Source organism: Garra rufa, chromosome 3 (assembly GCF_049309525.1).
Source record: "Garra rufa chromosome 3, GarRuf1.0, whole genome shotgun sequence".
Classification (NCBI taxonomy): domain Eukaryota; kingdom Metazoa; phylum Chordata; class Actinopteri; order Cypriniformes; family Cyprinidae; genus Garra; species Garra rufa.
The window spans coordinates 4068176-4085099 of NC_133363.1; the positions used below are offsets into that span (position 1 = coordinate 4068176).

General features: G+C 35.0%; 1 protein-coding gene across 1 annotated transcript in view; it reads right to left on the minus strand.

Moving 5' to 3' along the window:
* The window catches only part of lrp4 (low density lipoprotein receptor-related protein 4), a 144169-nt gene that overhangs the window by 65509 nt on the left and 61736 nt on the right, over window positions 1-16924 (minus strand). Inside the window, exons 2-3 of the mRNA XM_073835565.1 lie at window positions 9264-9410; window positions 4606-4722 (exon numbers count right to left, since the gene is read on the minus strand). Of these exons, the coding sequence (XP_073691666.1) occupies window positions 4606-4722; window positions 9264-9410 (264 nt within the window). The remainder of the gene's footprint in view (window positions 1-4605; window positions 4723-9263; window positions 9411-16924) is intronic.

Consider the following 16924-nt stretch of genomic DNA (forward strand, 5'->3'; position numbering starts at 1 on the left):
AGATGTTGAATGTAAGAGTCGATGCAGTGTGGTGGAAAGGAATAAAAAATTCATTGAAAGCTTATGGCAGACAGACCCCCCCATGAAGAGACGAGCCTCAAGAGTACAGCGCTGAGAAATATGGGTCAGATGCAAAGACTATTGTTGCTTCTGTTTTCCACCTCACAGACAGACATATTGCTCCTCTACAGGATTAAAATGTGTTACAATGGTAAGGATTGCTATGAAAGAAATGATTTTGTTCCATATACATAGACAACTTACAACTTAATAAGACATTAATTAACTTAGGTGAGGGATGCTAAAATGGATTATATGTGAGGGAGGAGAATATACTGCAGGTATATTAAATGTGTTCTGGTCATTTAGACCCAGAGAGGATTTTCTTTTTCTCAGAAATGCTATTTAATTAGTTTATTGACTAAAATTTGCTCACAGAGGGTATAACAGTCTCCCTCCCTCCTTTCCTTCCTTACTTCCTCATGTCCTTCCTTTCTTCTTCCTTCCTCTTTTACGTCCTCCTTTCTTTCCTTCCTTCCTTCCACCCTCCCTTCCTTTCATTCCTTTCTCCTGTTCTTCCTTCCTTCCTATTTTCTTGCTTTGCTTCCTTCGTCTTTTCGTTCTTTCCTTCCTTCCTCCCTTTCTTTCTTTTTCTTTCTTTCTTTTTCTCTTTCCTTTCCTTCTTTCCTTTCTTCCTCTTTTCTTTCCTTACTTCCCTTTCTTCCTCTTTTCTTTCCTTACTTCCTCTTTTCCTCTTTTCTTTCCTTACTTCCTCTTTTCCTTCCTCCTGTCCTTCCTTCCTCTTTTTCATCCTCCTGTCCTTCCTTCCTCTCTCCTTTCCTTCCTTCCTTCCTATTTTCCTTCCTCCTGTCCTTCATTCCTTCCTTCTTTTCCTTCCTCCTGTCCTTCCTTCCTAACTTCATCTTTTCCTTCATATCCTTCCTTCCTCCCTCCCTCTTTTACTTCCTCCTGTCCTTCCTTCCTTCCTTCCTTCCTCCCTCTTTTTCATCCTCCTGTCCTTCCTTCCTCTCTCCTTTCCTTCCTTCCTTCCTATTTTCCTTCCTCCTGTCCTTCCTTCCTTCCTTCCTCTTTTTCATCCTCCTGTCCTTCCTTCCTCTCTCCTTTCCTTCCTTCCTTCCTTCCTATTTTCCTTCCTCCTGTCCTTCCTTCCTTCCTTCCTTCCTTCCTTCCTTCCTCTTTTTCATCCTCCTGTCCTTCCTTCCTCTCTCCTTTCCTTCCTTCCTTCCTATTTTCCTTCCTCATTTCCTTCCTCCTGTCCTTCATTCCTTCCTTCTTTTCCTTCCTCCTGTCCTTCCTCTTTTCCTTCCTTCCTAACTTCCTCTTTTCCTTCATGTCCTTCCTTCCTCCCTCCCTCTTTTACTTCCTCCTGTCCTTCATTCCTTCCTTCTTTTCCTTCCTCCAGTCCTTCATTCCTTCCTTCTTTTCCTTCCTCCTGTCCTTCCTCTTTTCCTTCCTTCCTAACTTCCTCTTTTCCTTCATGTCCTTCCTTCCTCCCTCCCTCTTTTCCTTCCTTCCTTCCTTCCTTCCTCTTTTTCATCCTCCTGTCCTTCCTTCCTCTCTCCTTTCCTTCCTTCCTCTCTCCTTTCCTTCCTTCCTTCCTATTTTCCTTCCTCATTTCCTTCCTCCTGTCCTTCATTCCTTCCTTCTTTTCCTTCCTCCTGTCCTTCCTCTTTTCCTTCCTTCCTAACTTCTTCTTTTCCTTCATGTCCTTCCTTCCTCCCTCCCTCTTTTACTTCCTCCTGTCCTTCCTTCCTTATTTCCTTCCTCCTGTCCTTCCTCTTTTCCTTCCTTCCTAACTTCTTCTTTTCCTTCATGTCCTTCCTTCCTCCCTCCCTCTTTTACTTCCTCCTGTCCTTCCTTCCTTCCTCTTTTCCTTCCTCCTGTCCTTCCTTCCTTCCTTCTTTTTCATCCTCCTGTCCTTCCTTCCTCTCTCCTTTCCTTCCTTCCTTCCTATTTTCCTTCCTCATTTCCTTCCTCCTGTCCTTCATTCCTTCCTTCTTTTCCTTCCTCCTGTCCTTCCTCTTTTCCTTCCTTCCTAACTTCCTCTTTTCCTTCATGTCCTTCCTTCCTCCCTCCCTCTTTTACTTCCTCCTGTCCTTCCTTCCTTATTTCCTTCCTCCTGTCCTTCCTTCCTTCCTTCCTTCCTCATTTCCTTCCTCCTGTCCTTCATTCCTTCCTTCTTTTCCTTCCTCCTGTCCTTCCTCTTTTCCTTCCTTCCTAACTTCCTCTTTTCCTTCAAGTCCTTCCTTCCTCCTGTCCTTCCTTCCTTCCTTCCTTCCTTCATATTTTCCTTCCTCCTGTCCTTCATTCCTTCCTTCTTTTCCTTCCTCCTGTCCTTCCTCTTTTCCTTCCTTCCTAACTTCCTCTTTTCCTTCATGTCCTTCCTTCCTCCCTCCCTCTTTTACTTCTTCCTGTCCTTCCTTCCTTCCTTCCTTCCTTCCTCCCTCTTTTCCTTCCTCCTGTCCTTCCTTCCCTCCTTCCTTCTTTTTCATCCTCCTGTCCTTCCTTTCTCTCTCCTTTCCTTCCTTCCTATTTTCCTTCCTCATTTCCTTCCTCCCGTCCTTCATTCCTTCCTTCTTTTCCTTCCTCTTTTCCTTCCTTTCTAACTTCCTCTTTTCCTTCATGTCATTCCTTCCTCTCTCCCTCTTTTACTTCCTCCTTTCCTTCCTCCCTTCCATCCTTCCTTCCTTCCCTCTTATGCTTTTTCTTTCTTGCCTGCTTTCTTTCTCCTACATTTTTTGTGATGTTCCCAGTCAAACATGACCAGTCCACAAATTGCATAACATTTGGTATTAACATTTTTAGCTTGTTTTCTTTCCAGTAGCACAGGTTTTCTACTTGTTTTTGGACCTGATTGTTCATAGGTCTCATTGATTTAACTTTATGCACCTCAGTTTTTGAGTGAATACTGCCAAAAATGATCCACAAATAATCATTTTTCACTTAAACACTGACATGCATACGCTTGAATTAATGAAACCTACAACCAACCAGTTCCAGAAAGCACAAAAACACAAAACCTGTGCTAACTAAAATAAAATTAGTGGCTAAAAAGGTTGAAATCCAATAGTGATGACAATTGTAGCATAATGCGAAATCTACCAGCAATTTTTGGCATTTTTAATTAGGAACCAAGGATTTTTAGTGCAGCACAAGAGTTAATAACATAGGAGTGACAGAAAATGTAAAACTCACTCCAAAAAGCAACCAATGGCACATTTTTTAAATATACGTTTATTTAATAACAAATGCAAGATGAGGTTTTATGGCCAGTAATTTATGGTCAGTAAACTTTCCAAGTTTACCTATCATTGGCAGGCATGACCCTTGCAAACACATTTAGATGTCAGACTCAAACATCTTTTTCTATTCACTTGCCTGGCTGGAGTTGCTTTATTTACTTAGTCTTTTGGAAATTTAGATAAACATGTAATCCTCTAATTTGTGTGAACAAAGCAAGAAATTTAGCAGTCATTTTTGATTCAGAACTGAAACTTGATTAATCAAATCTGTGGTCTTAATCCACCTTATGACTATTAAAGTGTAGCCATTTTTGTCATTCAAAGATCTGGAAACTCTTATACAAGCGTTTATATCATTCGGACTTGATTACTGTCATGCAGTCTAAGAAAAGACAGAAAAGAGACATTGTTTCTCTTGTGTGGACCTCTCTTCTTAAAGGTCATCAAAAACCATGCTGCTGTCTGGTCACAAGTCCTGTTTAACATTTAAGGGTGATCAGAACAGTTTACGTCTATTAAAGGGATAGCTCACCTAAAAATGAAAATTCTGTCATCATTTACCTACACACAAGTTGTTTCAAACCTGTATGAGTTTCCTTACTCTGTTGAAGAATGTTGGTAACCAAGCAGTAGCCATTGACGTCCATAAGTAGGGAAAAAATACTATGGAAGACAATGGCTACCAGCATGGGTTTGGTTACCAACATTGTTCAAAACATATTCTTTTGTGTTAAAGGATGAGTAAATTATGAAAAAATGTCTATTTTTTGAGTGAACCCTCTCATTGAGGGTACATTAATACATAGCATTTAGTACAAACACCAAGTGCAACCTGGCTTTAATTACATGTTTGCATCTCTTTCTTGCCTCTTGTCAGAGTTGCAGTCAATAGTGACCACCTTTGAGCTTTAAATCGATGCAAAAGGTGTCATGAAATAATTATAGCATAATTATTTTATGATAGAACTGCTGCTCTCATGCACTCATGAATGCACACAGGAGAGCAACTCCTGAGGTCAAGATTTTCACTAAATAATACATGACATTTTGGTTTGTTTCTCACCAGACCCTATTGTATGCTTTCAGAACAGCAGTCTCAAAAACCATTTTGTTCCTTTAGTACCTAAAAAGATGGAAACTGCGATTGTATGGACAAGAATAAGCATTTTTTGTGACTAAATATTAACAGAATTTCATTTTTTCCTGTGTTTTCTTGCTTATTGAGGACTTGCTGTCCTTTGTGACAAACACCATTAATAAACAAATTAAATAAATATACCTGAACCATTTCAAATGAGATGGAATTGTCTTTATATTACAAAAAAATAATAAATGTACTCACGACAGTCTTGTTCATCGGAGTCATCCTCACAGTCGTTGTCTCCATCGCATAACCATGAACGCCGGATGCATTTTCCATTCTCACAGTGAAAGTCTAATGGAGAGCATGTGGGCAATACTAAAGGAATAGAGGAAAGTAAAACTAATTAACCAGTTAAATAAGACAAATACATATTTCAACTTTTGTCATTTTGAATGTTAAAAAGTCTGAATAATAAAAATTGTAGTAGTAGAGATTTATACACAATCTGAATAAATAAGCTTTCCATTAATTAACAAATGTGTTATAGTTTGAATTTAATTAAATATGACTATCAGCTGAGTGTTTTTTTTTTCATTTAGCTTAATTTTAGAGTGATTTTACATCTGTGCAAATGTTTGCAATTTCGTAATTACTTGTATTTAAGGTTGCAAAGAAGTGGATAATTTCCAGTAAATTTCAGTTTTTAGCTGAACTTTAGAGTGATTTTTATTACCCACTTAGGTAGGACTTAAGTACATCTGTACAACTGTTTGCAATTTCGTAATTACTTGTATTTAGGGTTGCAAAGAAGTTGATAATTTCCAGAAAATTTCCAGAATTAGATACATTTTAGAGTGCTTTTAAGACACACTTAAGAAGGACTTAAGTACATCTGTGCAAATGTTTGCAATTTCGTAATTACTTGTATTTAGGGTTGCAAAGAAGTTGATAATTTCCAGAAAATTTCCAGAATTAGATACATTTTAGAGTGCTTTTAAGACACACTTAAGATGGACTTAAGTACATCTGTGAAAATGTTTGCAATTTTGTAATTACTTTTATGTAGGGTTGCAAAGAAGTTGATAATTTTCAGAAAATTTCAGCTAAATTTTAGAGTGATTTTTTTAACCCACTTAAGGAGGACTTATTTACATCTGTACAAGTGTTTGCAATTTTGTAATTACTTGTATTTAGGGTTGTAAAAAAGTGGATAATTTCCAGAAATTTTCAGTTTTTAGCTGAAGTTTAGAGTGATTTTTATTATCCACTTAGGTAGGACTTAAGTACATATGTACAACTGTTTGCAACTTCGTAATTACTTGTATTTAGGGTTGCAAAGAAGTTGATAATTTTCAGAAAATTTCAGCTAAATTTTAGAGTGCTTTTAAGACACACTTAAGAAGGACTTAAGTACATCTGTGCAAATGTTTGCAATTTTGTAATTACTTGTATTTAGGGTTGCAAAGAAGTAGATAATTTTCTGAAAATTTCAGCTGAATTTTAGAGTGATTTTTATGACCCATTTAAGTACGACCTAATTACATCTCTACAATGTATGCAATTTCGTAATTACTTGTATGTAGGGTTGCAAAGAAGTAGATAATTTTCAGAAAATTTCAGCTAAATTTTAGAGTGATTTTTATGACCCACTTAAGGAGGACTTATTTACATCTGTACAAGTGTTTGCAATTTTGTAATTACTTGTATTTAGGGTTGTAAAAAAGTGGATAATTTCCAGAAATTTTCAGTTTTTAGCTGAACTTTAGAGTGATTTTTATTATCCACTTAAGTAGGACCTAAGTACATCTGTACAACTGTTTGCAATTTCGTAATTACTTGTATTTAGGGTTGCAAAGAAGTTGATAATTTCCAGAAAATTTCCAGAATTAGATACATTTTAGAGTGCTTTTAAGACACAATAAAGATGGACTTAAGTACATCTGTGCAAATGTTTGCAATTTTGTAATTACTTGTATGTAGGGTTGCAAAGAAGTTGATAATTTTCAGAAAATTTCAGCTAAATTTTAAAGTGTTTTTAAGACACACTTAAGAAGGACTTAAGTACATCTGTGCAAATGTTTGCAATTTTGTAATTACTTGTATTTAGGGTTGTAAAAAAGTGGATAATTTCCAGAAATTTTCAGTTTTTAGCTGAATTTTAGAGTCATTTTTATGACCCATTTAAGTACGACCTAATTACATCTCTACAATGTATGCAATTTCATAATTACTTGTATTTATGGTTGCAAAGAAGTGTATAATTTCCAGAAACCCCCCCCCCCCCCCCAAAAAAAAAAAAAGAATCAAAAAGTTTATAAAAGCGTAATCAATCCAATCCAATCCATATTTAAAAGTGTCGGTCTGTGTGTATACACAAACAGTATATTTGTATAAAACAACCAGTATAAAAATGTGTATACACATATTGAAAGCTAAGTGCATAGAAATGTTGTGCATGTCTGTGTGTGTTTTGTGTAGTGAGCTCTCCAGTGTTGCTCCTCATTAAGAATCTATAGTAGCTTAGAGGAACAAACTCCTCCTGAGTCTTTCTGTGTTCCCAGACTATGCTAGAGTTTGTCTGACCGCAGCATTGAGAAAAGGCCATTGTTAAGGTGGTGACGGCCCTTAATGATCGTCCTGGTGCTTGTCCTGCACCTCCTGGAGTAAGTGTCTTCTGTATGGCCCTGTAGAGGTGGATACGCTCAGCTGAGCACAGCACCCTCCGTGGGGTCAAACAGTCCTGTCAGGTGCCATTTGTGAGGCAAAAAAGTTGCTTTCTATTGTGCCGCTGTAGAATGATGTTGAAGGCATCCTGAATCTCCTGATACACAGCCAGGAAATTCCTGAGCCCCTTTCTTTACTACACTGTGAATGCAGGTGAACAATTCCTTGTGTAAAAGAAGTGCACTTAATTGTACTATATCTGCACTTGCAGTGTACTTCAAATGTTAAAAGTATATTTTTTAAACTGTATTTGCAGATTATATTTTTGAAAAAAAAATGCTTTAAGAAACAGAACATCTCTCTTTAAGTCACTTAGGTATATTTAAAAAAAGGTGCAATTTATAAAAAAGTTTTACTTTAAAGTGCATTTAAATAGTTTTAACAATATTTTGTCATGCTTTAAAGTAGTACACTTATTTTGATGTGTCGACTAACATACTAATGCACATGTAATGTACTTCATTATACTATATTTTAAATGTACTGAATTGCAACTTCATTACAAATGCACAATTTCAAACACATTTAAATAAAAGACACTTAAGTCTCAAAAGCAATTACATTAAGTATATTGCAGTTTATTATAAATGCTTGTCAGAACATTCAGCAATACTTTAACCATATTTCAAAAGACAATTGATTTCTTAAAAAAAAAAAAAAATATATATATATATATAAATGTACTTAAGTCTAACTTAGGCAGGTCAAAAATCAGCTGATTGCATTAAATATTAATTAAAACCCAAAAAAATATTTATTTGAAATTATCACAAATAAGCATTTAAAACATTTTTTTTTACTTTGCTTAATTTTTTATTTATGTTTTTAAAAGTACGCTGAAATGTCTTTATATGCATGCTACATAAAGCTGCGCTGCAATTGCATTTGCATTATGTAGGTCTTTTAGTCAGACCTCACAAAAAATATATAATTTCTGTCAGCCTAAAGCATTTGCAGACATTTTATGAAGACAAACGATGTTTTTTTAAAGGCAGCTTAAAAAAAATTAAATAAAAGAATCTCTCTTCAAGTCACTTAAGTACACTTTTAAAAGTGCACACAAATGTCACATTAAGTTTATTTTTAAGTATATTTTAAATCATCATTTTAATAATCTTTTGTCACACTTTAAAGTGCACTTTTGATGTGTTGACTAACATACTAAGTACTTGATTATAAGGTATTTGAAATGTACTGAATTGCAACCTTATTAGAAGTGTGCAATTTCAAATTCATTAAAATACATAGACAATAGAAAAGAGATTATTAAATATATTGTAATTTACTATAAGTGCTTGTCAGTACATTCAGCAGTACTTAAACCACCAATTCAAAGACAACAGAATTATGAAATTGCATATAAAAAGTCCTACTCAAAGCATACATACTTAAGTCCTACTTAAGTGGGTCAAAACAATTCAGCTAACTGCATTAAATAAAAACTATAATTGGCATGCAAATATGCATTCAAAACATTGTATTTTTACTATAAATGATAGTTCAATTATAGTTTATAAATGTAAACTCTAATTAATATGCAAATAAGCATGGAAAATATATTTTTAATACTTATGCTTTGCTTAATTTTATTTGACTTTTTCTACTTCTAAGTTCACTAAAACTCTTTTTCACAAGAATGCATATACATGCTAGACGAAGCTGCGCTGCAATTGCATTATGTAGGTCTGTTAGACAGACTTCACAAAAAATGACAATTTCTTTCACGCTAAAGCATTTACATGACATTTTATGAAGACAAACGATGGTTTTAGTCTGACTGAAATCGACATTTAAAGTGCATGTAAATGCACTTTGTGACGTACAATCAATTTCAATTGATTGTAGATAAATTCTCACTTCATCCAGTGCTCTTTTTGTTCTCTAACGAATCACGTTACTGTTTTATTGAGTGTGAAACCACTACAAACTACAGTGCATGAAAGAGGCTTCCGAATATTTCAATTGCGAACCCATTTGACAGTGGAAAATGCATGTGAAGTGTCCTCAATACTGCAATAACTGAATAAATGATACTCCAGCATACATATACAGGTACACTACCATTCAAAATCACTTTTAGATTCAGGATTTCAGCACAGGACTGAATAACAGCTTTATCTCAGAGCAAATCATATTAGAATGAGTAAATAAATAGTGTGTGTTTGTATGGTGTAACTGCATTGGAGACTCACTGCAGCCGTCTTCATCGCTGTGGTCTCCGCAGTCATTGTCACCATCACACTGCCACTGCGCCGGGATGCATGTGCACTCGCCAAACGCACTGACCGCGCATGTGAAGTGATTTCTCCCACATGAGCATTCGGCAGCACCTAAAACACCTGCAAAACACACATAAACAAACATGAAGTCAGCCAGTCAAGGGAGCTGAATCATTTAAGGCACAACACCCCAGGTGAAAAGGGTAATGATTTGAACTAACATAACACCATACTTTCTCAGTTGACTGATTACATTAAGAATGTCAAACTTGATTTTGTATTACAAGTTTGTGGAAGTTATCTTTTAATATGCAAATGGGAGGTTTTGTTTAATTAAGTATGCATTACTTTGCATACATTTCCAAAGCATAAATCTGAAAAGCCAGGTTCATTCTTTTGACATAGAGTTAAAGGGCTTTTTTATTTGTTTTTATGTATTCACGCATGTATTTATTTGTAACCCTGGACCACAAAACTAATCTTAAGTAGCATGGGTATATTTGTAGTAATAGCCAAAAATACATTGCATGGGTCATAATTGTCGATTTTTCTTTTATGCCAAAAATCATTAGGATATTAAGTAAAGATCATGTTCCATGAAGATATTTTGTAAATTTCCTACCGTAAATATATCAAAACGTAATTTTTGATAAGTAATATGTATTGCGAAGAACTTCATTTGGACCACTTTTACTGCGATTTCATCAATATTTAGATTTTCAAATTGCTGTATCTCAGCCAAATATTGCCATATCCTAACAAACCATACATCAATGGAACGCTTTCAGGTTATGTATAACACCCATGCTACTTAAGACTGGGTTTGTGGTCTAGGGTCACAAATGAAACAAAACGGCAGTGAATTATTCACAAACTTATTAATTGTCCCAAATACACCGTAGACCAGTGTTTGGGGTAATGCATTACAAGTAAGGCAAATTACATAATAATATGGCTTTTTCCAAGTAACCAGTAAAGTGATGCATTACTTTTTAATTGACAAGAAAATATCTGAGTTACTTTCCCCCGCATTTATTCATTAAAAGCTCTCCTGTCCCCATGTTGAGAGAAATTGCAAGTTCTTACTTTAGTTCTAGAACAAATGTGAACATGCATTAATTCGTCTCACTCACTAAAAGAACAGATACAGTATTCCTCTGTGAAATTCAAGCAAACCTGCAAAATTTAAATATGTTAAATAATACAAATAACCTTTATTTATTTAATCCCATTTTATTAACCGACGTCTTTGCTGCCGACCTTCAATGATCCAATTCATCCAGACTAATAAGCAAAAATTACTCAAGATAATTTAACATTTGTTTTCCTTTTTTATTGCTGAAGAGTTGCTGTGAAAAGGCTTTTACATTTGCCAAAAATATTAAAAACAAAAAAGCAAGCCCTGCCCAGATTTAACACGTAACGCATTACTTTCCATAAAAGGTAACTAAGTAATGTAATTACTTTTAAAAGTAACGTTCCCCAACACTGTTACTAACGACAGTTTATAAAGTAATCAGTAATGGACTACAAGTAGTCTGCCTATCATTGATTATTATAAGATACAAACGCTAAACATTTAATTCCAAACAGTACACATTATGTTAGTTCATTTTTGTAAAACTTATTCTAGAATCAGTTGGATGAAAGTCTGTGAAGATAAATGATAACACATTCTGTGATAACTACACTGTAATGCATCCAGCCTTTCAAAACAACTAATTATCTAAAAAATACACTTTCTTTTCTCTTCATCCTCACTGTCTCTCACTTCCGAGCTGTCAGTCTGGGATCTGGAGTTCAAGAAAATCTCACTAGCCACAAACAGCCGATTATTATACCCTTCTAATGACTGATTGCACGTTTCTATCAAAAGAAATGCAAAGAATGTTTGTGAGAATCCCAAAAATAACACGAGGCCAATTGTTAAACAAATAAAGACGACCCTTGACGAGATAAACGCATTCAATTCAATACTTGTTCCAAGCAAAATGACTTCTCACCACAAAATGATGTTCGAAAACTTCAACCCCTGCAATTTCTTCTGAACTCAATAATTCAAGGAAGCGGAAAAGTCTATTAATAACTATTCCATTTCCAGCCCACCTCCCATCTTTCAAGTATGTGCTTCATCATGTATGTTTCATGAGAATGACTTGATGCACTTGGCTTGATTTCAGATCATTTGCATCTATTTGTTCCTCTCTGCTTCATGTCTGATAGCGTGAGCCGCTCTGGACGGGATTTGAAGAGAGTGACCGAATGAAAAAGTGAGGAATCAAGCAGACTGAAGTTGGCGCTCAGCACCACATGGTTCTTTGCTGCTTTTTGGCAAGCTGGAATAATTACAGCCCTTCTCTTGTGGGAGATCAAGTTATATATGCCATGTTTAGTCACTAAATGGAGCAAGACGTTCATCGTGTACGCTTTAAAGACTTGCCATTTCTTTTTCAAAGTCAAAAACACTGTTAGCCTTAATACCTTTGAAACGGAGCAAACAACGTCAGAGAGAACATTTAAATATATGTTTATTACAGTCCAAAAACACATCCGGGCAATTGTAGAAATGTCATTTTGGGGATATTACAGACACAGCTGAAGCAGAATTCAAATCACAACATTTTCACAAAAAGACAATTGTTAGGTTTATAAGGTCAAAGAAAAATAAGGAAAAACTAAAACACAAAATATTGCTGGACAGACCTGATGTTTGCCACTCAGCTGAGGTAAACATTACTATATTTTGTCATTTTTTTATTTTTAATTATTTATTGATTTGTTTGTTGATTCCTAAAAACGCATTTTTGATCTATTTTAAGCATACCATTTGGAACATTTTTACAAAAAGACACTTATTAGGTTTTAGTTTATAAAACATTTCAATTTTTGCTTTTTATCCTTACAATGCATCTGTCAGTAGGCATTTATTAGTATGACAACACAGATACTGTCAAAAATGTAGACAAAACATACATTCTAAACCAAATCATTTTCAAATGTAGTAAAATCCATACATTTTTTCAGATCTACTGCAATCCATTTTGCATATTTAAGAAATACATTAATTACACTAGCTTTATTTTAAAAGGTTTTTAAAGGTTTTTTCTTAAATGAATTTGTTTTTTTTTTTAATTAATGGGTTTTTTCTAGGCAGCATATGCAGAAATGATCCACATTCACTGATCTAGAATACAATTATGAGATAAACTTCATTCTACATTGTAAAAACAAATGTTTTGGCTGTAAACAGTTTTCATCAATATTTTGAGTTATAATAACTTCTAATTAATTTATGTTCAACCAACTAAATAAACTGAGTTAGAGAAGCTTATTTTAGCAAAAACACAACAGCTTAAGTTCATTACTATACAGATGGGCACACTGATATGGATATATATTAATACTCACAAGCTACTTATTTGGTATGGATTCCTTTTTTTAAATTATAAATTATAAAATTATATTAAATTATTTCAGCATTAAACAATGATGGAGAGAATGACAAAGGAAACTTTATTTTTTTTACACCAATTGGTAAATTTTTTTTTAAATTTGTAATCATATTTGCATTTGAAATAAATGTGTTATTAATGGTCAGTAGAGTATGTTTCTTATATGATTTTTTCCCCTAAAAATGAACAATACTTTGAAAAAACCATTTATCCATTTAAGAAATAATCAGTATCTCTAAAATTGACGAAAAGTACTGGTATTGAATTAAAACATTTGGCAACATTTAAGTTGTTCCAACACACTTGCAAAACTACTAGGGATGCAACATTACTGAGTTAAATGACATCTGCCGATAACAATGGCCATAATTTTGTTTTCTTAAAGGGATAGTTCACACAAAAATGTCAATTCTGTCATTGATTACCTATCCTCATGTCGTTCCAAACCAGTGAGAACTTCGTTCGTCTAATGAAGACAAATTTAGATGTTTTTGCTCAAATCTGAGAGCTTTCTGACCCTCCATTTGAGAGCAATGCAATTACCACATTCAAGGCCCCAAAAGGCAGTAAAGTTGTGTTCATCAGTGGTTCAACCTTAATTTTATAAAGCTCCGAGGAATACTTTTTGTACGCCAAGAAACCAAAAGTAAAGACTTCAATGTTGAATTAAGTTTATTCACTTAAATACTCACATGGAGTATTTTAACAATGTCCGACTCTTTACTAACTTTCTGATCTGTTTAAACATTTCAGTTGTGTTGCTGTCTATGCAGGGTCAGAAAGCTTTCGGATTCCATAAAAATTTTTAATTTGTGTTCCGAAGGTATTACGGGTTTGGAACGACACGAGGGAGATTAATTAAAGATATATTTTTAATTTTTGGGTGAACTATCCCTTTAAGGCAAGGGTGTCAAACTCAGTTCCTGGAGGGAGTTTTGTTCCAACCCTGCTTCGACACACATACTATGCAGCTTTCAATTAAGCCTGAAGGACTTGATTAGTTAGATCAGGTGTGTTTAATTAGAGTCGCATCTAAACTTTGCAGGGCTGTGGCCCTCGAGGAACGGACTTTGAAACCCTTGCCCATCCAATGCTGTGAACTATAGAGAGCCCCTCACATTTGGTACATTACTATAACATTAAAGGATTAGTTCACTTCCAGAAATTTACTCACCCTCTCGTAAAGTCGTAAAGAAGTTTTTGAGGAAAACATTTCAGGAATTTTCTTCATAATGGACTTCTATGGTGCCCCGAGTTTGAACTTCCCAAATGCATCTTCAAAGGGCTCTAAACGATCCCAGCCGAGGAAGTAGAGTCTTATTTAGTGAAAAAATCAGTTCTTTTCTTTAAAAAAAAAAATAAAATAAAATACACTTTTATAGTACAAAACTCCCATCTCATTTTCTCCTCCAACTTCAAAATCGCCCTACATCGCCGTTTTACCTTTTTTGTAAGGAGCGTTTGATTTTTTCTGTGTGTTTACTTTTGCAAACACTGAGTCTGTACTGCTGCGGAGATGTAGGAAGATTTTGAAGTTGGAGGAGAAAATGAAATGGACGTTTTATGACATAACTGCCTTGAACCAGAATACACAGAGTTAGGGCTGGGCGATAAATCGAAAGCGATTATGAGGCGCGTTTAGTGAATGAAGCCGGTACTTTGATTAGTAGTAAATCTCCATCACGTGCGTTCAGCTGCGTTCAGCTGGAGTGTTCAGAGACGTAAATCACTGACAAGCTACGCCTAATCGCGCTCAAAATCGAATCGAATCGAATGCGATTTTTAGCGCGATTTGGCGTAGCTTGTCAGTGATTTACGCCTCTGAACACTCCAGCTGAACGCAGCTGAACGCACGTGATGGAGATTTACTACTAATCAAAGTACCGGCTTCATTCACTAAACGCGCCTCATAATCGCTTTCGATTTATCGCCCAGCCCTACACAGAGTACAAGCGAAGCTAGACAAGATGAGCATTTGTGATTAAAACGTGTATAAATTGCAATTTTTTTTAGAAAATGATGTATTGTTTCGCTAGATAAGACCCTTGTTCCTCGGCTGGGATCGTTTAGAGCCCTTTGAAGCTGCACTTAAACTGCATTTTGGAAGTTCAAACTTAGGGGCACCATAGAAGTCCACTATATGGAGAGAAAGTTTTCTTTAAAAAAAAAAGTATCTCTTTACAACTGAAGAAAGAAAGACATGAACATCTTGGATGACAATGGAGTAAGTTATCTGTCAATTTTTATTCTTTTAAAGGTCAAAATTAGAACAGAGCCCAAAGTGTAATATTTAACTGCTATTTAGTTTATGATATTTTAATCAATCACACTAAATTAATAACTTAAATGAAATGCATATATAATTAAAATAGTAAATATAAAATAACCTTCTTCTACTGTTGTGCGTACACTGGATAACTCTCCAGCTAAATGCATGGTTGATTGAGCAATTATATACGACATTATCCGTTTCCGTAAGTTGTACTATATCTTTCAACACACTTTCTGATGTTCAGGTGTTTATTTCATGCTAGAACTTGTGTTAAAGTGAAAGAGGCTTGGATCTGCAATCTGAGATGATACCAACTAAACGCTTGTGTATGCATTAAAGCAGAATGCTGATTGGCAGGATATGACTATGAGATTTTGGGTTTCTCCACGTTATGATGTGTGTTAACAACATCCAGTAGCACCGTCGTAAACTGCTGAAGGTGGCATATAAATGAAGACATCAGAGCGGAAATAGAACGAAGCCGAGTCGTGCGAAGGTGAACCCACACATATGCACCTCCTTAAGCCATTTACTCATTTCCGTATTTTAGCTCAAAGCGGCGAAACACGGCGAAGCTTAAGAGACCAATTAAGTGAGATCGCTTACACAATCAAAGAGCAGCAGATTTGTCTGTACTTGAATTATCCCGAACATCATCTTTTCATTTTCCAGCTTTCCATCTCCATTCCACCCTGCCATTTGCTGAAAACCCCTCACATCTGGAATCTCTCCTCTTCCCCCCTGTGGCTACGCTTGCTCTCCGTTACAGACATTGGCAACAAAAAATGCCAATACCTCACTGTGTGTGCATGTGCAACTGCCGTTCTCTCTAATTTCTATCCCGTGAAATTACCCCTCAACCACAAAGATATATCAACATGTCTTTCCAGAAAGCTGTCAGACTTTCGAGCTTAACCCCTCCGACACAGAATGAAGGCGCAGCTGCGGCCGTATCGACGGGAGCCGCTCTTTCAGCAGCGAAAGAAAGGATTTACATCTAAAAAAGCCTTCAACACTGACGAAAGCTTTGCTTACAAGAGCTCAGCAGTGCTGAAAGTTGGTTATCTCATCTATTCATTGGCTTTATAAATGGAACAGAGTTTAATCACTGACAATTAAAAAAAAAAAAACGGCAACAATTTCCTATCAAAGTTATGCACAGTGACTGGACGCTAGCGTAAATTTGTATTTCAGTTCATATTTTTTCTTAGATTCAGTTGAAGTACTAAAAAAATGAAACTTGGTTAACTATACTATACAGACATATTTTAAAATAAAATAACGACTTGCAACAAAATTACTAAAAATGTCAAATTAATTTGAAACCAGAAAATCTAAAAATAAAAACCAAATCAACAAAATTATAATATTGCCCAAAGACGTTAAGATGTCCATGTTTTACAAAGTTTACAAAAGTGATTTTATGTCCATAGCACATTAAAGTAAGTAAAATAAAAGGTTTCAAGTAAGTTTTTGGAGAGTAAAATGTCAATTTAGTCATTTTACATTGTCATTCAGTGTAACAATATTTATGTAAAAATTCAAACATGCTTATTCTGACTTGTACATATTAAAATACAAGAATAAGGAAGCATATTAAATTTTATTGTGTTTTAAATTAGTAAAACATTCTTACAGACAAATTGGCAAAACCTAGAATAGTGGCAAATTTTCCCTAGTAAAAAAGTAATAGATTTAAAATGCATTTATTTTATACTAAGTATAGTTCAAGTCTATTAACATATTTACTGACATACCACTCGAGACTTACTGATATAAAAATTGTAATTACACTTTATTTGGAGTACTACTTCTGCACAAAGCACATTTCTTAGTATTTAGGCTACAATATGCTTTAATGTCACTATTGATGAGGATCGTATAGTCTTTAAATAATATTGGCCTTTAAA